The sequence below is a fragment of the Leguminivora glycinivorella genome, chromosome 6, assembly GCF_023078275.1.
Source record: "Leguminivora glycinivorella isolate SPB_JAAS2020 chromosome 6, LegGlyc_1.1, whole genome shotgun sequence".
Classification (NCBI taxonomy): Eukaryota; Metazoa; Arthropoda; class Insecta; order Lepidoptera; family Tortricidae; genus Leguminivora; species Leguminivora glycinivorella.
The window spans coordinates 14,301,525-14,327,371 of NC_062976.1; the positions used below are offsets into that span (position 1 = coordinate 14,301,525).

Here is a 25,847-nt window from a genome sequence, read left to right on the forward strand (position 1 = left end):
CCTCCGTATTGAAAGTCGCACGCTCTTACCGCTAGGCCACCGTTAGGTATCTTTATTTATTTTTTTCAAGTTTAAAGATGATACAGATGTAGTGCGAAAAGGTTTTCCTTCGTATTTTTCCGGAAACGTTCGTAAGGTGCATTAGGGTAATTCCGAATGATAGAAATGCTCGGATAATTCCGAAAGGGAAATGTAGATATGATGGAAATAATGGCGATTTTTATGCGACTTTCGTAATTAGATGACTTTCGGAATTACCCTAATGCACCTTACCAACGTTAATACGTTTTATCACTCCTCTGACTATGGCGATGAAATATATGAAAGAGGCGTGTTCCTAATATCCATACAGTGAAGAACTGTAGCAAACCTCCGATCATGTTGGAGATAGACAGGAAAAAAAAAACATAGTAAGTATTCATAGGTGTGTTGCTGACTGGAACTATCAACTATCAGGAACATGCCTCTTTCATATATTTCATCGCCATAGTCCGAGGAGTGATAAAACGTACTAACGTAGGTAAGGTGCATTAGGGTAATTCCGAAAGTCATCTAATTACGAAAGTCGCATAAAAATCGCCATTATTTCCATCATATCTACATTTCCCTTTCGGAATTATCCGAGCATTTCTATCATTCGGAATTACCCTAATGCACCTTACGAACGTTTCCGGAAAAATACGAAGGAAAACCTTTTCGCACTACATCTGTATCATCTTTAAACTTGAAAAAAATAAATAAAGATACCTAACGGTGGCCTAGCGGTAAGAGCGTGCGACTTTCAATACGGAGGTCTCGGGTTCAAACCCCGGCTCGTACCGATGAGTTTTTCGGAATTATAATATACATATTTATGATGTGAAAGTTATAACACAAAGATTATACTGTAATAAATATTACATATATTATGTATACTAAATATACAATTGAATTTAAGTCGATGTAATACCTTATGAGATTTTTCCGCAATTTCATATAAACGCAAAACATTGCTATTCACATATTTCAGGCGCTAACGAAATCGCGTACTAACCGCGATAACCAAAAATTTTAATGTGTGAAAAATAATGTATAAGGCCACTTTTTAAAAGGAATAAACAACTTATTCACGGGTATGTAACAGGTACATTCTTGTGATAGTTAAATTATATCTTGAAGTCAGTGATATGAGCGGGTACAGCCGTGGTCCGGCTGGGGAGTACTACTCCCCAGCCGGACCCCTTTTAAATGCATATTTCTGGCAAACTACTGAGGTACATGTCATTTCCGACGAGGTACAAGGGGTATGTCAGAGGTACATTCCACCATGGTAATCTGAGCACAATAAAGCGTGGTGGTCCGGCTGCAGAGTATCACGCGATATCAGAGATATGTATATACACCGAAGCATCGATTGTTATAATCTGCCACCTTATTTAAAGATTTCATTACCTAATAGAAATAACAAAACATAACTTTCCGTATACACAATTACACACGTATACACTACACGTTTCACACGAAAGTTTACATTAGGCTTGTGTAGGACATGTACTAATAGTACAAAACACACGATTCCCTGCACTGTACTAGACCGAACTTCTCCCAAATGATTCTGCAGCAGAATCATTTGGGAGTAGTTAGAGTAGTAGCAGAATTTCTGCTCTCTAGTACATTTAGTACACTCACGCACGCGCAACAGAATAGGAGCGAAGAGTCGAGAAGTGACAATGAAAGCAAAGCGATCCGTGTGAGACCGCAACCGAAACATAACCGACTGACTCGGCCCGAGAGCGCTCGAAAACGGCCGATCAGCTCTCGGCTAGTACGAGCGAGCGTTACTGTACGCCACAAACTACTAAGAAGATAGGGTGGGACCAGTGCCTAATAGGTTAATCTATAACTCTACAGATTTTTAAGGGACGACACAATCATATTGCTACTTTTTGATTTCTACTCTTTTTTGTCAGACTATAAGTGACTCGACCGGAACAGCCGAAACTACTACCAAACTACTACTCTTTGCAGAACTTTAAGTAGTATTCGGGTCTTTCCCATCACGGAACAATGGTATTCCGGACCTTTGGGAGGCGTTCGCGGGGCCGAAGCCAACGCGTAGAGGCCCTTTCGACACTTTAATGAAATGTAAGGGGTACACCGAGTGGATGTTGCCCTTACCCGTATCATGGGACACACGCAGAGGCAACACCCGCCAGGGTGTAAGGACTATTTGAGAGTTAATGGAATCTAAAATGAACTGGGCTATTTTGATGAAAGTGATGGACTAAATACTGGGCTATGGATAAAAAACCGGACGCCTGCCTAATAAAACGGTATCCAATTTTATTTCCGGCAGACGGTGACTCGTCCCCACAAGATGGGCCCCCACAAAAAGCGACATCCAAAATGGCTCCAGGGCAACACCGGTATGAGAACTCAAGGGTGTCGAGAAAGCGGTGTACACCTGTACACCGCTTTCTGCCCAGTGGCTGTTAAGCCACTGTACCAACTCGCGTCTTATGCAAATTTTCACTTCCACCCCTGGGGCATGTAGCCCTAACGACTCCACTCTGGACGGCCAGCCAAGGCAAGCCAGAGGTAGAGACTGTAGAGAGTACTGTCCCACCCACCCGCCTTGCGGGTAACAGAACTCCCCAGGAGCACTCGGGTACGTGGGGTCGCTGTTCCCTAACAGCTCGCCACAAGCTGCGTTGCGGAGCATTATTCATGTTATATCTTGTAATAACTAAAGGATGGTGATGAATTCTTACACAAAACTGTAATTAAAATTGCTGACGAACTGAATAGAAAGATAACAACAAAATCAATCAGAAAATAAATAATTAGAAAAATGGGCGCACGAATTGTCAAAACTGACAAGTTTTTTTTCTGATTACCGTTTTCGTTGAGTATTCATGGGATTGGCTGATTGATTTTGTTGTTATCTTTCTATTCAGTTCGTCAGCAATTTTAATTACAGTTTTGTCTAAGAATTCATCACCATCCTTTGGTTATTACAAGATATAACATGAATAATGCTCCGCAGTTGTCGTTACGCTGGAATAACTATGTTTCCCACGTCACTGAAGCGTTCAACGTGTTGCGATTTGAGAACGATTTGGTGGATGTTACCTTGTGTTGTGATGGAGGTAAAATTAAAGCCCACAAGATGTTGTTATCAGCGTGCAGTAACTACTTCAGACAGGTTTTTAAAGAGACCCCTTGTCAACACCCTGTGATCATATTTAGGAATGTGAAGTTTGAAGATCTTAACGCTATCGTGAACTTCATGTATCACGGGGAGGTTAATATCTTACAAGAACAATTGGAATCGTTTCTGATGACTGCTGAGCTTCTGGAAGTGAAAGGTTTAACAGATAATGCTGATGATGAACCATCTAAAGCCTTGTTCAGGATAACTGATAACACTTCACTAGATTTGAGTGCCAAATCTAGATTTACTGAGGAGCTGCCAGTTCAGAATGAGGAGCCTATTAACCTAGCGACAATGCAAACTGTTAGGGAGGTGTACATTCCACAAGTTACTCCAATAAGAATTATTCCCGAGCCTGAAGTGGAGAATGAGGTTCAAGAAAAAATTAAACCTGATGAGACTCTAAGTGTGCAACAGAAATTTGGACAGACTTCCAGTGAGGACATGCAAGTTGACAATCAATCAACATCAGCAGAAGATTTATCAGATAAAAACAGTTCAGGTGAGTTGATAATGATAACACAATAGTTATTGGTTTTACAAGGGGGTCAAGTTGTTTTTTAACCATGACACAATTCGTTTATACCTAGCAAGCATAAGATTCCAATATTGAGGGTTGTGAATGTGAATTCCAATCAAGTCAGTTCAATTCCATCAATTTATTTAACATTTATGATTAAAATTATCATTTAAATATCAATTCTACCAGCAAACTTTGCATCAAGTTAAAATTTGTATGAAATGAAGTTCCTTTGAACTCTTTTAGGTCAAATGCAATTTTCTCATCAGTTTTTAAAGAACCAAGAGAGTCTTTACTAGTTGGTGTTGTGAAAAGAATATGAAATGATTAAACATAGGAATGTAATAATGATAATATGTCTCTAAAATGTGTTTTTATTTTGTTACAGAATCTGATTTGGCTAAATTTCGTTGTCAATTATGCCCAAAAGGATTTAAGCACCCAACATCGCTGACTCTACACAAGGACTCACACGCCGGAAAAACTCAATGTCCAGTTTGCCATCGATCATTCTCCCGGTCATACGATATGAGAAGCCATCTCCAGAGAATACATCAAGGAAAACAATTGACAATCAAGGAAATCAGATACAAAAATGCCACGGAAACAGTTCCCAAACAGTATACTCACCATGTATAGTTATATGCTAAATTAAAAATACATAATTGTTTTAATGGTAGCCTTGTTACTGCCTTATTTTTAAACTATTTTATATTAATGTACAAGGTACATTATGCCTTTAAAAATATTGTTGACATTTCAGAGTTATTATTAAGAATTATCAAGTATATTTAAAGAATGTATTTAATGTCACAAAATTTTGCTCAGTGCTTTAGCCTTTGCTATTTTTGTACTAGTCTATAAAACTGTTTTATAATAAACTTGTTTCTATTATTTCTGGTTTTATTGACAAATGCCTTATTCGTTACAAAAGTATGACTGTCACTGAAGTGTCACAGTCACAGGGCTTTTATTGTGAATATGATATTTATTTACTGAGAAAAATACTTCTTATCTTCAGTGAAAATGTGAAAATTTATATAAATTAAAATGAGCGTCCAAACTAGTCGGTTTGGCAACTTTGCAATTGTGATAAAATATTTAGTGTTATGCTCCTGTTAATTACCTATAATTATGTACTTGTAGCCAAGCCAGTAACATGCAGCAGGCTAGAAGCGAGTCTTGCTCAAAGGTATTTGAAATTAATACTACTAGCAATTTGCCCTGAGAAGTTGTGGTTCGCAAAAAAGTTACGACCGGCGTGCCTGTGAAGCAGATGGACTTCGGTTTCAATTCCGGTAAGGACATTTATTAGTGAATTGAAGGAAGGTCTCCTCAGACCGTTTTCGCTTTGCTGCCCTCACTGACCCGCTATCAAAATACACCCTGTATACATTTAATATCTACATTATAAACTTGATATACCTACGTAAGTATGTATATCGTCGCCAGTATGTAGGCCTATATTACAGAATCTATAAGGGTGAAGGACCAGCCTGGTCTAGCGGGTACGTAACCCTGCCTGCTAAGACGTGGTTCTGGGTTCGAATCCCGGTAAGGGTATGTATTTGTGTGAAGAGCACAGATATTTGTTCCCGAGTCGTGGATTTTTTATGTACATATAAGTATTTTAATATTTGTCAAAAGCGGACATTCTCCCATGAGCCGTGGCGAATGCTGGAATAACGAAAGGAGGAGGAGCGATTAGGTACCACATCCATTATGAATTACCCACAACACAACCCTTCTTAAGCGTATTGTGGGACTATAAATATGTCCTCTCCCTGTATATTTTGAACTTTGAACTATGGGTCTAAAAATTAAAACTATGGGTATAATACGAAGTTAAGGGTAAATATATTTCTAACTCTTAGTAAACTGAGCATGGCCCGACATGATCGACATGCTCTTGACCACTTTTTTAGATTCTTACGGTTGTTACATTTTTTATTATGAATATTTGGGCCTGTCGTAATCCATAGCTGGGCACCGTTAATCAAATAGTTAACTTCGATAACCGCTAATCCGTTACTAAAAAATTAACTTCGTTAATCGTTAAAGCGATACATTTCGACAAATTTAACGTAAGTTAAAGTTAATCGATAATCCGTTAACACGTGAAAAAAGTTGAATTTTACTGTAGGTATTTAGTTGTATCTGTAATCCATTATAATGTATTTTATATGTATTACTGTAAAAGCCCGAAGTACAGCAAGCCTATTGAACTCTAGGCTGCATGTGGAAGGCAGTGATCGCCTGAGCTACTGCCGAAAGCTGTGTCAGGAGAGCTGCAAGATCACAGCAGGCGGAAGCGTAATGCTGGTGGTGTTGGAACTGAGGTGGAAGAGGCTATGGAAGTGAATGTGTTCGTAAATTGTGCTCGAATTTGCTGCCCTATCACTAGAACAGTCGCCATAGTAAAACTTAGGATTCACCGAATCAACGTTGGTAAAACTGAACAATCCGTACTTCTTTATAATCACTTTTAGCGATCGATTTCAAAACTTTGTTTGTCGTACTTCGGGCTTTTAAAGTAAACGATTAACGAACTCGGAGTAATTTAACAGAAGTTAACGAGTCCGTTAACATTTTTTAAAGATAACTTAAAAGTTAATCGAAATGTTAATTTCGTTAATTAACGGATTAACGAGTTAATGCCTAGCTATGGTAGGTACCTACCTACTTTATCGATTCGAAACCAAAATTAATTACTTACTAAGTTTGTTACTAGGTTTAATCTACGAGTGAGAGAAGAAACCGAAACTATGGGGCCATTATCATCCCATCTCATCTAGTTACTAGTTACTATTACATAGGTGCCTTCTAGGTAAATATTTACCTATAAGTAGCATTTTTAAACTGAAATGGAGGTAAGTAATTAGGTAGGTACCTAATAGAATACATTTCTAACGTTAGCTTTGGACTCCATCCAGATACTTAGGTTCCTATTTAATTTCCCTGGAACCCAACCTGACATTGCAAATTTTCTAAGTACTTACCTAGATAAAAAACACTAACATCGCATGCCATGTTGTACCTTTCTTCTCACTAGCGGTAATATACTTTTTTTGGTGTACTTAGGGCCCGATTTTGTTGTCTTTTTAACCGACTTCAAAAAAGGAGGAGGTTCTCAATTCGACTGAATGTTTTTTTTTTTTTTTTTTTTTTTTTTTTGTATGTATGTTATTCGATATCTCCGAGAATCATGGACCGATTTTCAACATTTTTTTTTCATTCAATCAGGTATAACCCCGAGATGGTCCCATTGGCACCAAGTCGGGGTCTGATGATGGGATCTTGGAGAAATCGAGGGAACTCCTCAAATGTTATAGGCACATGTAATGTTTTTAGTGTATTTTTCAAAGGTACACCAGTATTTACGCCTGATGGTGATAACTTTATGTGGCTGAGCTGATGATGGAAGGTCAACTCCTCAATGGTTAGGAGTTAAAGGATAATTCTTTCACTACTGTACTTATATTCGGACTGATACATAGAATATCAATAGGAACCACTAAAAATCAACAAATAAATAAACTTTTTAACAAAAAATAAAACCGCCTTCAAAAATAAGCGCGTTACAAAACACGGAGAAACTAAAAAGCAAAAAATAATAAACCTTTGAATTCAGATTTCTTATCGGATTGCAATAATCTAAACATCCAAATTATAAACAAATCAATTATTTTTGGAGTCGGTGCCAGCCTGCGTATGGTTGGGTGGTGCAAACAGGAATAGCAAGGCGATGAACAGGTCTGGTACCGACTACAAAAGTAATTGATTTGTTTATAATTTGGATGTTTAGATTATTGCAATCCGATAAGAAATCTGAATTCAAAGGTTTATTATTTTTTGCTTTTTAGTTTCTCCGTGTTTTGTAACGCGCTTATTTTTGAAGGCGGTTTTATTTTTTGTTAAAAAGTTTATTTATTTTTTGATTTATTATTTTTTTAGCTTAATACGCATTTTGGAATAAATTAATTAAGTGATTTGAAAACCAGTACGTAAACATTTAATTCCCCCGCTACACTTACACTTAATATTCTATTTTAGAAGCCCTCGCTACTATCGAATTAAATTATAGAAACGCTGGCCTAGTTCAGGATTCAATAAGCGCCCTCGCTGTAAACAAATTTTGCTCCCTTACGAGCTTATGAACACCTATCTAAGCCACTAATGAGTTCAAAGAACTGATTTTTGCGGCTGAGACTGTTGAGAGGCATACATGACTATAGTTGCTACGCTACGTAGCGTAGGTATCCAAAGGCATCGTCCGGACACTCCGTGAATAGGTGGTAGTCAAAGTAACAACTCAATAGCTACGCGAGTGTGGCGTTTGTTTGTATTATAGCAGAATACGAAAAGAAATGGGAGCTAGTGCAGCTAAGCAAAGGGGGTTGAAGCTCGCAGCCGGGCTAGGGTGGCGAGGGCGGAGGGTGGCAGAGGGCGTTTCGGCGCTCGATACGCGCGCGCGCCGCGGCCACGCGAGTTCGTCAGTCGCGTTTCGCCGCCGTTGCGTTCGGGTTGTATGCCGCTTGCCGGCGTTCATCTGTCAAACGCTTCGATATCGATGTTATACTCTTGTCGTTTTATTAAGTACGTATCTATTTAATTACGTTAAAATATTTAAATATAAATTGCATAGAACCGATCATTGTGTATGGTAAATACTGCAAAATACCCAGTTTTGTGTGTGAAGTTTAGGTAGCTTGTTTACATTGAGATGTTTACACCCGAATTAATTAGAAAGATGACTTAAGTTGTTGAATTTCAATTAAAATTTAGTGCTATACGTGCATTTTAAGCTATATTTGTGACAAATTATCGGATGAATGGTGAAATCTTAGTGAAAATATTAAACCTTGCGTGTTGTTTCTTTTTGGAATCCTATTGGCGAATTAGTGTTTGTATTTTGTTCATCGGTCTGTGAGGATACAGTGCAATCTGTGGATGAGTGTGTTTCTGATTGGAATTTAAGGAGGTTTTATTCAGAAAATGAATATGTGAATATTTGATGGCAAGATTGGTAGTAGAGGGCGCGCGGCGCAGCGATGGCGCGACGGCAGTATTGATCGCGCGGGCGCGAGCGGCCGCTAGACGCCAGCGTCGCTTAAAATAAAAGCTCTGCATGTGCCCTCGCCGATGCCGAGCGCGCCCTCGTACTCACATGTCATGACTCCATTACTACCCCATTGCGAATGCCATTGACAACTTTCCACGCAACGCTCTGCTTTGATGGCGTTGATGCTATTCGGTCAGCTGTATAGTTAGCTATAACCTCTACAGTGATAACCTAACCACAAAATTAAAATTTTGAAAAAACCCCCGACCCCGGACCGATTTTCATACAACATGGCTAAGAACACTCCCGACTAACTCAGCTTTCAGACAAAAAAAACTAAATCAAAATCGGTTCATCCGTTCGGGAGCTACGATGCCACAGACAGACACACACACAGACAGACAAACAGACAGACAGACAGACAGACACGTCAAACTTATAACACCCCTTCGTTTTTGCGTCGGGGGTTAAAAATGAATCAAAGGCTCAACCGGTGCTTTTATAAAAAGGCGTAACTGTTATATTTTTTAACCCCCGACGCAAAAACGACGGGGTGTTATAAGTTTGACGTGTCTGTCTGTCTGTCTGTCTGTCTGTCCGTCTGTCTGTCTGTCTGTCTGTCTGTCTGTCTGTCTGTCTGTCTGTCTGTCTGTTTGTCTGTCTGTGTGTGTGTCTGTCTGTGGCATCGTAGCTCCCGAACGGATAAACCGATTTCGATTTAGTTTTTTTTAATTGAAAGCTGTGTTAGTCGGGAGTGTTCTTAGCCATGTTTCATGAAAATCGGTCCACTAGGTCGCGGTCGGGGGTTTTTTCAAAATTTTAATAGGTTAGGGGTTATTTCATATTTCATATTCACAGGACAGGTTGTACAGGTGTAGCGAGGGTGTAGTAGCCATGGGCAGAGCAATTTAAAGGGTACACTGATGTACCTACTCCATTGCTAGCATAGTTTACATTAGGAATACATTCGACATTTCTGGACCTTATTAAGAAGTCTTAGGGGTCTGAAAAAGGTTAGTTACATTATAGTAAACATGCCTGAGTAACTACCTATTTATTAGGATAGGAATTGTACCTGAACGAGATGAAGCCTAAGTTAGCGGCCTGTGACTGTGGCTGCGATAAGTTAGAGAACTCCTGAAATAAAATAAAATTAAGGGTGCTTTCAAGAAACACGTCAAAATAATGTAAAATTTACAGTTTTAGTCGGTGAAATACTACACTTTACGTTATCAAATAGATATATTTAATTCAAATTTCAATTAGAGCATCTTATTATCTTGATTCTTATCAGACAGGATTTTTGAAAACTAACTCACTACATTATTTATGATTTTTAGGGTTCCGTACCTCAAAAGGAAAAAACGGAACCCTTATAGGATCACTTTGTTGTCCGTCTGTCCGTCCGTCCGTCTGTCAAGACCCTTTTTCTCAGGAACGCGTTTAGGTATGAAGCTGAAATTTATATCATTTACTCAGGTCTACTGTCCCTTGAAGCTGTGAAAAAATCAAACTTCTAAGCCAACGCAATCAAAAAATAACGCCGTTTATGCCGCAAATTTTCGACACTTGCAAGGGAATCAAAACCTACAGGGTGCTTCCCGTAAACTCAGAATCTTGAAATTTGGTACGAAGCAACGTCTTATAGCATAGATAAAGGAAAAATTACGAAAACCATAAATTTTTAGTTACATCACATAATATATTTTTTTTAATAATTTTAACCTTACTACCCATTTCCTCATAAACGCGTAGAGGTTGTTCAGAACAGAACACAAGTTTAATTTGTATTAAAACTTTTTGTATGTGAAAGGTTAAAGTAAAAAGTCTATAACTTGTTTATGGTTTAAAAACAATAGAAAACAGAAGAAAGAAAATGGAGAAAAATATGTAGGCGGATTGAATGTATTTTTTACTTTTATTATGAAATAAATGATGCAGTGAAAGTTAAAGTTGAGTTTTTTATGTGGAAGCTACAAAAATTGTGGTGACCAACAGAGGTATTAAATTGAAATTCATACCAAATACTCAGGTCTATAATACCTTTAAGCTGTAACAAAATCAAACTTCTATGTCAACGTAATCAAAAGAAACAGCAATTTAAGCTGCATATTTTGAAACTCGCAAGTACTCGCAAGGGAATCAAAACCTAAAGGGTACTTCCAGTCGACCTAGAATCTTGAAATTTGGCATGAAGCAACGTTTTATAGCACACATAAAGGAAAAATTCCGAAAACCTTAAATTTTTAGTTACATTACAAAATATATATTATGACTCGATTGTCGTAATGAACGAACTTTGTAAACCTTGCAGGTTTGTACGGAACCCTCGGTGCGCGAGTCCGACTCGCACTTGGCCGGTTTTTTTTCTCTGATGCACGTTTAACTTTAGGAAAACCCGCGTATAGCGCTGAATTAGTCGATCTTATTTGTAAAATTTGGACAATTTTGAAAACTGAAACTGGTAAATGTATAATACGTAACGTATATCCTGTACTACAATCTTCTCAGACTACATTTTTATTAAAAGGTTTTGAAAAAGAGCAAACGAAGCTAAGACGAAATCAATTTTTTTAGATATTACCTAAAATTAAGTGACAATTTCTTTGAAAATCTACATCACATCGAAATAACTTTGGTACAAAATTAATCTGCAACGTTTACTAAAATTGCTCTTATGACCTCAGTGATCATAAATTTATATTATATATTTTTCGTAATTTTTGAAAACGAGCCTTCACCGTCACAATTATTACGTCTTTTGGACATTTTCTGATATTTTGTTAGACTAAGTAGAAAAAAAACCTATAATATGTTATATATTTGTAAAGTACTCGCAAAGTCCTTTAATTTGATACCACATACGGTATGATTAAGCCCTCGGTTGCGATTTCACTATTTTTCACATGAAAGCCCTCTTAAGTTGTAATAGATACTTGAAGGCGTAGACAGAGGCAGCTTACGAATTTGACTGAACTTAATCTAGTTAGATAATTAGGGTAATTAGGTATTTTATCTAGGTAAGAGAAGGATTGTTCTATCAAATTAAAGAATATTTGATGTTTGTAATGGGTCGTTCTATCTTTTCGTGCCGATTTGGCGTTTTTTGTGATAACTTTTTTCTTTTAAAGGTATGGTCGTTATTTTGATATTGCGAATGTAGATACACATAGTAACTATGTTTTAGTGAAAGGCACCTTTATACTAGTTATACTTTCTAAGAAAAAGTAAGGATTGTAATGAAGGCGTAGATGGAAATGAAAATCCATGGGAAGGTAATGAACTACGTAAGGATGGAAATGAAATTGATTATATTTTCAAAGATGGAGGCTTAAAATAAAACGAGTAAATACTTACCTGTTTCATAATATAAAATAATTAACTGTTTGATATTTTCCAAATTTTCGTGAGCCAAGTTTAGGTACATACTGGACTTGTCCTCGGCTTTCACGAGATTCTCAGCATGGGGGATGGTGATGTCAACGAGCACGGCCCGGCGTTGCGGTCGATCTATTAAGTACCACAATGTCAGGCTTATTGGCTATAATAGTCCTGTCAGCGATAATAGATCGATCCCAATAGAGCGAGCGTGGTATGACCGATTTCGATAACTGGCGCAGTCACTAAGGACGGCAGTGTAGTATGGTACTTCGCGGTCCACACGACCGTATTGAAAAGCAAACTGCCGGTGAATAATCCTGGCTACAAGATTATGACTGTACAAGTACTCACCGTTAAGCAAGATGAGAACAACCCGAGATGATAGAGTGACTCTCCGGGACGGCAGCATGCCCGACAAATGTCGACCGTACCGTCCTTCAGGATATATTTCCGGTAGTTGTTCGTCATCATAACTTCGTCCGCAATTGCACAGGCAAAACCCTCGGTTTCTCCAAAGAGGTCCCCGAATCTGAACTAGTTCAATGATGCGATTAGGTCTACATCTGGTCCCGTGAGGGCCTTGTAGAACCACCCTTGTAGCGGCTTGCTCTCCCATGCCGCCTTGCGGTCCGCAGTACTTAGTACCACAGGTTTGCGCCAGTTTTCTTTCGCCAAGGAGAGCGGCGTGAGGTTTCTGTCTACTGCCACCACATCACGATGCATCCCACACTCGTTGTTAAGTAATTCCTGAGGTAGTACACCTCGAGGTTGTGGAGATTTTTGGCGTTTAGGAAGCCTCGACTTCCGCACTTCCGTGGGATGTACAATCTCATGAGTGTAACATATATACTATGTGTGTATGTATGTATGTAAACACTTTATTGTACATAAGACAAGTTAGGACATAGAAATACAGTATAGTTATGGTGAGCAGTAGGCAGACCCTCCGATCCAGGGCGTCCAGCTTGGTCTGGGGCCACCTTAGTTTGCCAAAAGAGTATATGAGCCCATTACCCAGCATTAAAGACGCGCACTTTGTTGCCTCCTGACAAAATACTGTTAAGGACTTTTGTGAGCCGACTGAAAAAACGCTCTCCTTCACCGACTATTTAAAGTCATCATCCTCAATACCCAACGACTGTGGCCTACCAAGGTAGGCACTTATAGGTTTCTGATTCAGAGATCTGAACGACATTGTCTCAGAAAGGTGTACATTTTCTGAATTTACTACCTTCCCCCGCTAGACATGCATATCCGCACACTTATCGACACCAACACTACAGAAAACTTCTGTGGTTTTCAATAGTACCATCAGATCTTGGGTGTTCGGTGCAAATAGTTTGAGATCCTCCAAGTACAGAAGGTGAGAAATGACTTCACCCTCTCTCTGAAGCTGGCAACCTAGCCCAGAATCCTTCAGCAGAGTGCCGAGAGGATTCAGAGCTTGGCAGAACCACTATGGACTCAAATGTCACCCCGGAATATTCCAGTATGAAGTCCGGCGGGCCAAGGGGGTCATCCCTGTCTCCTGGCTGACGAAGGACTGGTGGTCCACTGCTTCATACATGCGGCCAGGACGGATATTAAAGCTGCATCAAGTTTATACAGCTCCATGCATGAGTGAGGCACCGAATATGTGCCTTCTTATAGTCAATCCAAGCGGCCGAGATGGCCCTCTTGTTCCGCTTAACTTGTTTACAGATGGTCATGTCTAATAGGAGCTCTTTAATACCGCGGGACCCAACCCTACCAAAGACATTTTGAGCGGAAGCCAAAATATTGTTAGGGGTAATGTGCGCGCTAATTTTTGCTCTCAAAATAGGTGGAAAGAGCTTATATAGTGTAGGCATTAGGCAAGCACGTAATGGGTCTATAGTTTTTTGCTTCCGTGGTACTACCGGACTTATAGAGCAAGAAAGTAACACCAGTTGGAACCAAGATCGAGGGCTTGTTGAAATTTCGTTGCCAGCCAGAAGTTCCGCGGAGAGGAAGAAGCGGAGACCACGCGAGCAGCGAGAGCCGCCTAGCAAAGCCGATCAAGTGTGGCGTCATCCAGCCGCTTTGACTGCTGAATGACGCGCACCTGATCCGATAGCCGTTGGTCCGACACGGTGGTGGATGGCTCAAGTGCCTGAAATAGACGTAGCATTCTGAAACGGTACGCGGATAGCCTGGTTCCCCCCTCTGTAGCCCCATTATTGTCATTTCCTTCCAAACCGATTCATTCCCTTCCACGCTAAAATTGGAAGGAAATGGACGGAAATGAATTGGAGCGGAATGAAGTTTTAACGTTTATTTCAAATATCTTCACCGTCTTTCGGACTTCAAGGCCACCAAGCAAGCCAAATGAAGACATACCCAAATGATAATTAATTAACTTGACAAGAAATTTCTTTCATTACATAATGTCAAAATAATAACCAGATGGTAATGAGTACTTACCCAGGACGAAACTGGATTTTGATGAGGAGAATCGAAATTGTTGGTAAACCATTAACGTGCGTCCTTCCCCATTGACAAATCGTGGTAGGCTGAGGCGGCAGAGACACGCGGGGATCACGGGTATTTGTAAATAAAGGCGCGTTCAAACTCGACAAGTCTGACAATTTTTTCGACTGGAAATGAAATGGCGCGCGTGACAAAATTAAAAAGTGCGTTCTCTCTATCAAAGATGCACGCTAGCTAAGCGGAATATGCACTTATATATTATTAGTTATATACTTACTTATAATCAATAAAGAAAACTGGGGGTTTGTCTGTAAATTATGGGAGTTTTGTAATTTTGAACTTCATGATACGCCATTTTTGGTAAGAGGGAAATGAAGTTTTCGTATGTTTTTTATTTTTATAAAAAAAAGTATTAGAGTTAGCAAATTTCTAACATGCTCGCCTTATGTTTAAAACTTGAAATACAACTTTTAAAAATAACCACTTGTACATTAGAATCATTTTAACACTTGATCCGAGCTCAAACACCAAATCGGCACGAAAAGATAGAACGACCCAATACCTACTAGTAAAGTACGTGTAGCGAATGTCTATTTAATTATAATGTTGTATCTTGTCTACATTCAATAATAGAAAGATCCTCTCAACTTTAAACTTTCACGATTATTACACTTTTTTTTAAAATCGGGATTTAATCGCGTATAACTATGTTAAATCCATCGGAGTTCACTTAGAGGTCAGTTTAATATGTAGTCATACGCTATTAAGTCCCGATTTTAACAATAATTAAATGACTAATGACGTTTTTGTTTTAAAAAACATAATTTTGACCGGTCGGTATAATATGGCATCATTTGGCTATGTCACACTCACATCTCACTCACATGAGTTACATCACATCTTTCGAAGCTCTAGAAAATCTGGAACAAATATAGAAGTATTGTTCGAATACGGCAGTTACACGTCTCAAGCATTGTTTATTTAATTTAAATCGTAAATAAAACTTCGCAGAACTCTATTGCGATTACGGGGTCTTCCAAAGGTAATAGGTACCTAACAAATTAAATCACATACTTACTTATTAATATTAATTTCTGGATTAGCCTGGTCTGGTTCATTTAAATGTTTGAATGTTAGAGGTACAAATTTACCTATTACTATAGTCTATACAGAGGAAACCTAAATACCATGTTACAGATAAAAATTTCGATGTTTCCTTGTTTACTCGTTAGGTAGTTAGGTATACGAAATAGATTTGTTTGGCTGGTTAGTTATAGGGTTTCTAAATGAGTACCTTTTCCTTTCTAGGTATGACACGGAGTAACTGATTAGCTGAGTTAGAGATGGCTTGCAGCATGCTAGCGGGCGTGGCGCTCTTGTGCGCCCTAGCGGCGCCGCTGGCCGCTGTCACGCTGCTGCCCCACGACGTGCGCCCCGGACACGCCGTCCGACACTTCGTAGGCAACCATTCCCATTACAAGATGCTCGATCCCGACCTAGAGCCCTACTTCACTCTACTCGACGACGGCCTACTGATGACCATAGCCGACCTCGCTCCTCTTCTCGACCGCCCACTGAACCTCGCAATATTGGAGCAAACACCCTACAGCAGCGCCGCTCATTCCGTCCCACTGCTCGTGGTCGATCGAAAGCGCATGCTCCATTTCCCTACCACCAACGGGTTGCGCGGAGAGATACCAGAAAACGCTCCCTCGGGATCTGTCGTCGATTTGCCACCTATCAAAGCCACATCACTCCATGATTCAGGACCCGTCGCTTACAAAATTGTAAAAGGAAATGAAGATCCCATTTTCGCGCTACGTGACAAGATCAAGGGAGATATCGTCCCGGAAGTTAGATCGGTTATTACGGAAGGAGACGTGGAGATTATTGCGACTCGTCCATTAGACGCTGAAGAGAAAAGCTCCTACGAAATAGTAGTTCAGGCGACAGATTTGAAAGGTACTAATAAGGCTAGTCTTCCAATTAGAATAGACGTCGCTGATGAAAACGACCACGCGCCCGCATTTGAACAAGACGTTTATTATTTCGCTGTAAATGGCACTATTGATGAAAACGGACCTAATGGGACTGCGCATTGGCAGAGATTTTCGAATATTGGTCAAGTGCACGCGTATGATGCCGATGGAGATCGCGTGTACTACTCGTTGACAATGCCTAGTAATTTGGCTGTCATTGTGCCGCAAACTGGGGAGTTGATCCTGGCCGGTGAGCCGGATGGGCATGAAGTGGAAGTGCGGGTGTTGGCGCACGATACGGGCTCGCCGCCGCGCAAGAGTCGCCCAGCGCGCGTCTTCATCGACTTCGTGGTACCTGAACGTACCGAACTACCGGCGCTCCACCGTGAGAAGCGCCGGGTGACACGTGCTGTGAGACCTACTAAACGTACAGAATTCTCCGAGGCTGATGGTGAAGTGGAAGGACGTTCTGTGTTTACTCTCGAAAAGGAAACTGACCGCGAAACCTTTAAAATTCGGGACGAAAATCCGTGGGTCACCGTCGAGCCCAGTGGTGTAGTGAAAGTTAAAAAGAAGTGGGACTATGAGGAGCTTGGACCTGAGAAGACAATTGACTTCTGGGTGACCATCACCAACGCTGGAAATGGAGGTAAGTTTATTTAAGCTTTGCTATTTATTATGGTTAATCCATACATGCCTGCAGAAAATTTGCTCCCACTTATTAAAAGTTGTAGAAGTACGGCAACAAGTACGGCACCTAAAAATAAGTTTTGGGCATATATGAAATAAACTAATTTTAGTCACTAATTGCCTCGATAAGGGGTTAATGATCATTTTGATGAGAGTTGTTGCATTCAGCTAAATGTAATTGTACGCACTTAAACGTATAAGAACGTTATATCTAGATGCAAAGCTTTTGTACGGGAAAGTTTATTTTTAAGTTGTGCATAAATTTAACGTGTAGGTACTTTAATTTAGGAAATCTTATCCATCAATCTTTATTGTAATATCCCTTTTACTGTCACAAACGTTGACTAATAAAAGTTGTAACACATGTTACACATGTGAATGTGACCCAGACTAGAGCCGACAGTACGAAGTTTTATTATACGTCAAGAATTACGTCTACATGTGCGATTCTGTACCTCTATTTTGACCTACTTCTCTGCATCCAAATACCAGTATTGATTTTTATAAAAAAAAAATTAAGAGTCTGCAGCAAACTAGCCCGATCCGAATTTCATCTTCCCATACAAACTTGGAGAACTGAGCTGAGCTAGCTAACTACGGGCGCACGGACTCATAATTGGTGTGATTAGCAGCTGCAGTTTACCAATTTCTAATGCATCGCTGTATCTGTGGCACAATGTTGTGTCTTTGACAGTTTCAAAGGTTTGACATGCCACAGTAATACAGTCGCTCAACTTATTTTGCCGCGAACGGTGAAATCCCACAGTTCACGTTGTTCACAAAAACAATATCTCCACACGATCAACAAATCGCTCGCGCGGCTTTGTTTTATTTTTTGTTCCGATGACACGCGGTGTTTCATTTTTTCCGTTGTCCGGTATGACGGCTCCATCAGGGGTGCGGGATAATGACAGGGGACTAAAGAAGCGAGGGAGTATGTCCATTGTTATTTGCCGGTATTGTTATGGGATTAAGCTTTCAGTTGCGGTGCAAGGTATGATAACTTACAAATTGCAAATATGGATATTGCGCAAATATCCTCTCAGTGAATCACATTCACGTATAGTTTATACTTAAATTCATTTGGTTTTACGGTACTAAGACATAAACGATCTCTCGGAAGTCACGGATATTTATCAATTAAAGTATATTTATTGAATACCTTATGCTGGATGGACTGACCCATTAGTTTAAAATCGAGAACGACTCTATCGAATGCTCTATGCAGTCAAAATAATAGCTTCATCAAAATTATGAGCGTTGATGGTGCCACAGGCGTGCAACCCTTTCAAATTTGAGCCCCACCGCAGGCACGGGTACAAGCGAAGACGTGTCCGATTAAATTATCAACTTTGAACCATATCTTATGGTTAGAGGGTCTCTTATAGATAGTTTTGTCTGCAATGGTACAAGCGAGTTGATTGCATCCATCTACTTTTGTTTTTATCGCCGTGAAAAGGTTCGCTTTTTTATCGTTATCTAATTTTGAATAATGTCTTCATCGCCTTATAACTACGTTCCTACACCAAGCTTATCGTTCTGGCTGCAACAGACTTCACTTGTTTATTATTTGCCACATGACGAACTATTTTAATGGTCTTCGGTAGATATTCTGTTTAAGTGCTTTTTGAATACGGGCGAGGATCGCTTGCCGGGTTATAATACACCTGTAAGCGCATCTAAAGGCGCACTAGAGCATGACATATCGTGTCCTGCACCCGATTTGTATTGCCGATGCCGTTCCCATCACGACCTAATTTGGTTTACATCGTATTTGTTATTTTATCCTCCCTCTCTTGAAAACAAATTACTGCCACAATTGAGGAAAATGTACTTACTAAACAAACTTTGCACTTCCTAATTCTTGAAAAATTTCTTTATACCTACCTACTTTTACCTTTATTAAGAGATTTTGATTTTCCTTTTTTCTGAAGAAAACCAATTAACTAAGTTATTTACTGGGTCGAAAGCTATGCTATTGCTATGCTATGCTAAGCTATTGTCTTGTCTGTGTTCACGAATAAATGTTTATTCTATTCTATTCTATGTTCAATGTTCCTATATTTCATTAACTACGGCAACGCCTAGTAATTTGGCTGTCAGTGTGCCGCAAACTGAGGACCTCCTGTTGAAGAATTCCCCAGTGCTAGCCTTTTCTTGTATAGTGACATAATAGTTTTCCCTTCTCGAATGGAGTGTAACCAAGTTCGCTGATTAGTCCACTATTAAACAACAAACAACCTTCTCTCGCATAAAAAAGTTGCATGTGAATCGAATACTACCGTAAATGACCTATAAGGGACCATCCACACTCATGAGACGCATGTCTTGCGGCGCGCAACGGACGTCTCCGCCACGCCGCCCGAATGTAATTCAAAAAACGTCTCCTCAGTACATTTTGTATAGGACGGACGTAAGACGCGCCCCTAGGAGGCGCGGCGGCGTCGCGGCGCGACGGTGTGGATGGTCCCTTAGACGGCATATCTCTAGTTCTCTAGCTATAACTGTGCTAGATTGAGTGATGACACTATATAATGACAGTCATGGTAAGGACTGCACGCGCCTACTTTGATGCCTATAAGAAATCGCATCGCCTCGCGTGCATATCATTTGCTCGGTTGTCGTAGTGGAATTGTCATTACGCACAATCGTGTCCTAATCGTGTGACCTAGCATGGCTTAGCTACAGCTGTCTGCGTTGTGTAATAACAGTCATGGTTAAGACTTCACGTGTCTGTGATGACCATAAAAAATCGCGTCGCCTCGCGTGCATATTATATGCCCAGCGGTCCGCGTGGGATTCACATTCGTGTCCTAATCGTGTAACCTAGGATGGGTTAGTTACAGCTGCAGTCTACTGCGTTAGATTGAGTAATGACAGTCATGGTTAGGACTGCACGCGCCTGTGATGACCATAAGAAATCGCGTCGCCTCGCGTGCATATTATTTGCCCAGTGGTCTGCGTGGAATTCCCATTAGGCACAATCGTGTCGTAGCGGAATGGAAGCGACAGGTTGCGACCACCGTGCAGAATGCGTGGAGAATCTGGGACCTGTCGCACGGCCTCATCTCGCTTCCGATTCCATCTACCGTGACGAGCACGACGGCGATGTGGAATGTTAGCTTTGATTGATTAAACTGAGCGATGACTACTTAGCTGAGATAAATGTAGGATGTTGAAGTATTACTGTTTTGACAATAATTCCTATGCCTATTGCTGATAGGTTGTGTTTACATCCAAAACTGAGATAGTTATTTAATCGTCTTTGCTCTTGTTTATGCTGCAATCATGTCCCTTCTTGAAGGCCTCAAAAATATGTGACACGCTATTAAGTCTCTACAAATAAGTATCAGATATTTTTGTGGCCTTTGCTTCGTCGTGTAACATAAATTATTTCAAGTGACTCTACATTCGTCATTTTCATCGTGTTTTCATCAGACCTTTTCTTGCTAAAAATTTAATAGAATAAATATCGTTCGTACACATCTAACGAGCAAAGTTGAACAATATCGAATTTTCTATAACTCCGTAGCTCCGTAGCTCCTGTGTTTCATAGGATTCGTTTGTTTTGTATTATGATTCCAGGTAGAACGAACTTAAACTTTGCTGGGGTCAGGTCGGGATACGCGAGTAAAGTACAAGTTAAAATTGAAATATTTTACCTTTCCCTAGAATCCACGTTCTATTGTCAAAATAGAAAAGGATTTATAAAATTAAATACGTAGTAACTCATTTCAAAACAGGCTTTAAAGTGAAAATGTATAGTTATGTTGATATAACATTAAAATGCAATAACCTACAGTAAATTCTATAGAACTAAATTGTAAATGGAAATACGTCTGTAGTATGTCTAATTAAATCATAAAAAGATTCTGGAACGGACAAGAATAATTTAATAGACTTCCATAAAATAACACCAACTTCGAAATAACCGTCATCTTGGAACAGTCTTATCTATGGCGATGGTGACTTGACTGTTTATAAAAACTTACTAGTAGCAGAAACCGGTTAAACGAATTCAACTAAACAATTACGAGGCGTGATCTTTCCATTCCAACTGTCTACTGCGCCGTTTCAGTAAATCGTGGAATAAAATGCACTAAATCTTTCTGGACCATCGGGAAAGTAAAAAGTCGTGGTCCAGTTGGATATTATCGTGTCTTATCAAAACAAATCGAGCAGTTGTTTAATTAAAACATTTCTGGGTAGGCCGTGGTGGGTGGGCGCCTGAGGCGCGCACTACCCGCCTCGGCCGTACAGGGAAATCTAATCATTATCCTTACTAAAGTTTGTTTCTTTTTATTTGAAATATCGTGATCGAGCATTATATCTCGGCTAGCGCGCGCGTCTTCAATCTGTCTTCTTAAGTTTGAAATATGTTCATCAGTTTATATTAAATTAGCTTTACGAATAAACAAGTTACCTAAGTAGTTACTTAAGTAAAATAATCGTCATGAAAAAAGCAGGCAGACAGATAGACGGACAGAGCCGGACTATAAGGGTTTCTTTTGTTCCTTTACAGTACGGAATCCTAAAAACAAAATTATTTTTGAATTACATATAAATATACATATAGAGCTTTGGGCAAAAACGGGCAGTAACACTTACGTTTATGTATTGTTTGGGTTGACGTTTTGAACATAACGTTACGTTCGTGGTCACCGTACTTAATTATTTTAATTAACCAATAAAAAGCGTCTGCCCGTGACACGAAGGTCGCGTCAGGTTCGAAACGTCGAGCTAAATATAAAACTACGTGTTACGCGATCAAGTCCCGTTTTCAGGTCCAAATTATGAGTCAAAACCGAAAAACTAAGTCTTAGGTTAAATAAACATAGAGTTATTTGTGTCATGCTCATGTAGCTTAGTTACCCAGTTGGGATATGTGAAGCATCTTTGCCTAGTTAAACAGGGACGAAACAATTTGGAGCAAAAGCCGTCAAGTAGAGTGTCGTCGGTACTCGAGGGCGCCCCGTCAAAGCACCTTTGTCTGGAAAAGCGTCTATTGGCGAATTAATTCCGTACTACCCTGCGCCTCCGCTCTTTGTGCCACCAATCAAACGCTTTGAAGTTGTTATTGAAACCTTCATTATTCGTGTTTATCAACTAGTACTTGTATTGATTTTGTACGGAAAAAGGGGTGTGTCACACACAGAAAGGCTTACAACGTTTTAAAATGACCTTAAACCCGGATATCGCTCAAATGGTTTGTAAAGAAAACGGACAAGGCGAGCCGATCCCAGCTGGGACACGTCATAGTGCAGGCAAATGATGATAATTTGATTATAGAGCTTATTATAGACATGTTTATCTGGCAGTAGAGTGGGGCAATAAAGCGGAACAGGTGCGCCTTCAAGTGGACGGCACTTTAATCCAGTGAGATCGACGGCACAATGCAGAAGAATCAATCCCAAGAGCTATCAATTGCGGGAAGCGCGTTTCAGTTTGCTCAATCGGTTTTGTTTCATTTCTTAATTATAACGAGTACTAAAACAATTTCTATTCTCTACAACGCTGGAATGCAGGGCTTGCACATGACGCTGCGAGATAGACTCGTCCTTATGTCATTAACACAATTTAAAACGTGTGATCTATGTCGTGGCGAGGTATTCATGATGTGCTAGCCCTTGGTGTACTAAATTATCGTGCGTTTTTGTTGACGCACGTGATAAATTTCGCTTGTCATTTCCGTAACTGTAAAATGATGGAGGTAGCATTTCTACTGAATATTAGACTTATTTTCGGTCGGCACGCGCGAGCCTTTTTGCTTTACTTTGACTCCCGTGGTATATCGAGTCGGTTCATTGTGTCGGTCACTCACTTCACACTTCGGTTATTACTTATTCTATTTCGATTTATATTTAATGAATCAACTGTAAACTGTGATGGATTGGATATTAGTTATATAATTAAACAATCGTGAATTCCTTTGCTAAGTGTTTATGTTTAAAAATGTATTGTTTATTTAATGTATAATATATATATATGCTAAGTTGTTCAGCAGTTGTCTACAAACATTGTGGACATGTTTTTAGGGTTCCGTACCAAAAAGGTACAACAGGAACCCTTATGGTGCGACTCTGTCCGTCTGTCTGTCCGTCTGTCACATTCCTAAATATCTCGAGAACTACTAACGCTATCAACTTGAAATTTGGAATAATTATGAACATTGTAAACCTCTACAAATCGAAAGTATAATTTTTTTAAATATATTAATTTTAATTGTAGAAAATGGCCAAAATGAAAGGGGGGCAAACTGTAAATTACAAGTTACTAGGTCAAGTGGGGTATCGTTGGAAAGAGCTCAAATTGAACGTAAATAAGATATTTTTTATAATTTTTTTGTTGTGGAAAAAAATGAATTTTGAAAGAAAATGTAAAAAAAAATACCGTTCCCCCCCCCTTATCTCCGAAGTTTACCAACGAAAAATTATGAAAATTTTAGTAAACATTGGTTTTATGCTAAATATTACAGGAAAAATATAATCGTGTTTGTATTTTGAATACTTTTTTTTTAATTCACAAAAAACTTTTCAGATTTTTACTTTCAATTTACCCACCCTTGCGGATGTATATCGTACTTCAAATTAATACGAGATGTTACGTAAACCATCTTCTGTCCAATAAAGTAAAAACTGTTTAAATCGGTTAACATTATAAAGAATTATCCCTGAAAAACCAGGTCGCGCAAATTAGTTAGCAAATTGACCGGGAGATGACGCTATACACAATTACACACTAATGCTCATTAGTGCCTATACTTTTGTCTTCTAGTCAAGTCATTAGAGTTATATGAAAATATGAGATTATTTTTACTAGGTAGTTTGAAAGAAAGTTTGTACGGAACCCTCGGTGGGCGAGTCCGACTCGCACTTGGCCGGTTTTTTTATTGAAGGTCTAGATGTCATTGTGTGACACCAAAAAAATATCGAACAATTGTGCACACAATAATATTATTCCAACGACAGCAAAGCAATATGGTAAAATTACCGCCTTGCACTTTAAAATTTAATATACTGTCTTAATCTTAATACCGGGCGTTCCTTGCGCCAATGACCTTCGATTTGAATCCATTGATATAATGATAGTTTCTAAAGCCTATCATATTAACAGCATTGTCTTTAAACAAACTAGTATCTCATTCATAATTACTTCACAGCTCATCGTTTCTATGGTATTTGCCATCAAAGTTGAACAATTTTAGGGTCGAAAACGGTTTTTTTTGTCATAACTTTTGTTAAAATCTATCTTGAGTTTTTAGAAAAGTCCAAATATGTCGATTTCATGTATTTCATCTTTCACTAAAATCAAATTTCGATAAAAGGGTTTCTTTTAGACCAGCGGTTGTCAAACTTATTTTCGCATGGAACCCTTTTAGAAAGTAAAACATCTGACGGAACCCTTAAATTATTTTTTTTTATTGCAATCTTTACTTTAATAAGCAATCATGATAGTCAAATCTAATCAGATTCTAATGTGAGGTATTACATGAACTGTTTTTTATTTTTTAACAATTGGTGAATATTTGGTTTTATGGAAGAGAGTTGAAGTTGCATATCAGGTACCCAAAATTCACATGGAGCCCCCAGAGAGACTTTGCGGAGCCCTAGGGGTCCGCGGAGCACACTTTGAGAATGGCTGTTTTAGACCATGTTTAAAAAATTCATTAAAGAATAAGTGTTAACTTTTTTCAAAATATGGCTCTTACGAATAGAGATAAAAGATTGAAGAATCGATGGTCGTTAGTCTATCTGTAGTGCACTACAGATAAAATTATAAGAAAATAGAGTTTTATTTCATGAGTAACTATTGCGGTAAGCGAAGACAATAGAAGACAATATAAGGGTCAGTTGCACCAAACCGTCTGTCACCGTTAAAGCATTCGTTAAATTGTATGGAAAGTTCCATAGACGTTTGCTGCATGACGATGATGTGTCTGTCAAATGTGGTTGATGCAACTGGCCCTAAGACTTCAGACTTTTTGTTTGTATTTAGTGCACTACAGATAGAATTATAAGACTTTAGGAGAAGAATTTAGGAGTTTCAACTCAAAACTTGCCAAAAATCTATGTAAACAGTGTGGAGCCCCTTAACGTTAATTTCATAATTATGTCTAATAATACATAAATTATAACACAAATTACTACTAAAAAGTACATAGCTCCTAACGTCCTAACACATCATCTGATATTTAGCAAGACATTTGAGCTTGATGATCTCAAATATCATAACTCTTTTTCATTACATTGAGAAGACAAATGACGTGCCGCCAGGGGCGGCTCACTTCGCGATTGTATCGCCGCGCTACAAGTACATGCTGGCGGCCGCGAGTTCGCGGCCTAATCAGGGCTGGCGTGCGTTCTCACGGAACGCACGTTCGCACTTTCTATTGTTACATTACGTCGCGATTTTTTTTTAATGTTCATATGCGATGTCCACGTGTGGAATGGCTAATAATGAATAGTTAAATAGACATCATGAATAAAATAGGACAATCTTACACAGATCTTATTGATTAAGTCCCACGGAGAAGTTCAATAAGGCTCGTGATGCTGAAGGCTTAAAGAAAAATAT

The 25,847-nt window shown here is 39.2% G+C and overlaps 2 protein-coding genes across 3 annotated transcripts in view; both read left to right on the forward strand.

The window, feature by feature from the left end:
- The first annotated feature begins 2,891 nt into the window (after positions 1–2,891).
- Positions 2,892–4,607, forward strand: LOC125227254 (protein abrupt-like). The gene is made up of 2 exons (XM_048131513.1): positions 2,892–3,695; positions 4,102–4,607. The coding sequence occupies exons 1-2, from the start codon at positions 3,008–3,010 to the stop codon at positions 4,350–4,352; spliced, it is 939 nt and encodes a 312-aa protein (XP_047987470.1). The 5' UTR covers positions 2,892–3,007; the 3' UTR covers positions 4,353–4,607.
- A 3,614-nt stretch (positions 4,608–8,221) lies between these two features.
- The window catches only part of LOC125227120 (neural-cadherin-like), a 144,051-nt gene continuing 126,425 nt past the window's right edge, over positions 8,222–25,847 (forward strand). For both annotated transcript variants that reach the window (XM_048131338.1, XM_048131337.1), the window contains exons 1-2: positions 8,222–8,309; positions 15,913–17,232. In XM_048131338.1, coding sequence (XP_047987295.1) covers positions 15,948–17,232 — 1,285 coding nt within the window. In that variant the 5' untranslated portion in view covers positions 8,222–8,309; positions 15,913–15,947. The remainder of the gene's footprint in view (positions 8,310–15,912; positions 17,233–25,847) is intronic.

What these genes read in the sequence shown, in the direction of transcription:
- LOC125227254 (XM_048131513.1), top strand. Translation starts at nt 3,008, where the DNA reads ATGAATAATGCTCCGCAGTTGTCGTTACGCTGGAATAACTATGTTTCC. An exon ending in ATCAGATAAAAACAGTTCAG is followed by an intron (nt 3,696 to 4,101) that starts GTGAGTTGATAA and finishes ATTTTGTTACAG; the next exon opens with AATCTGATTTGGCTAAATTT.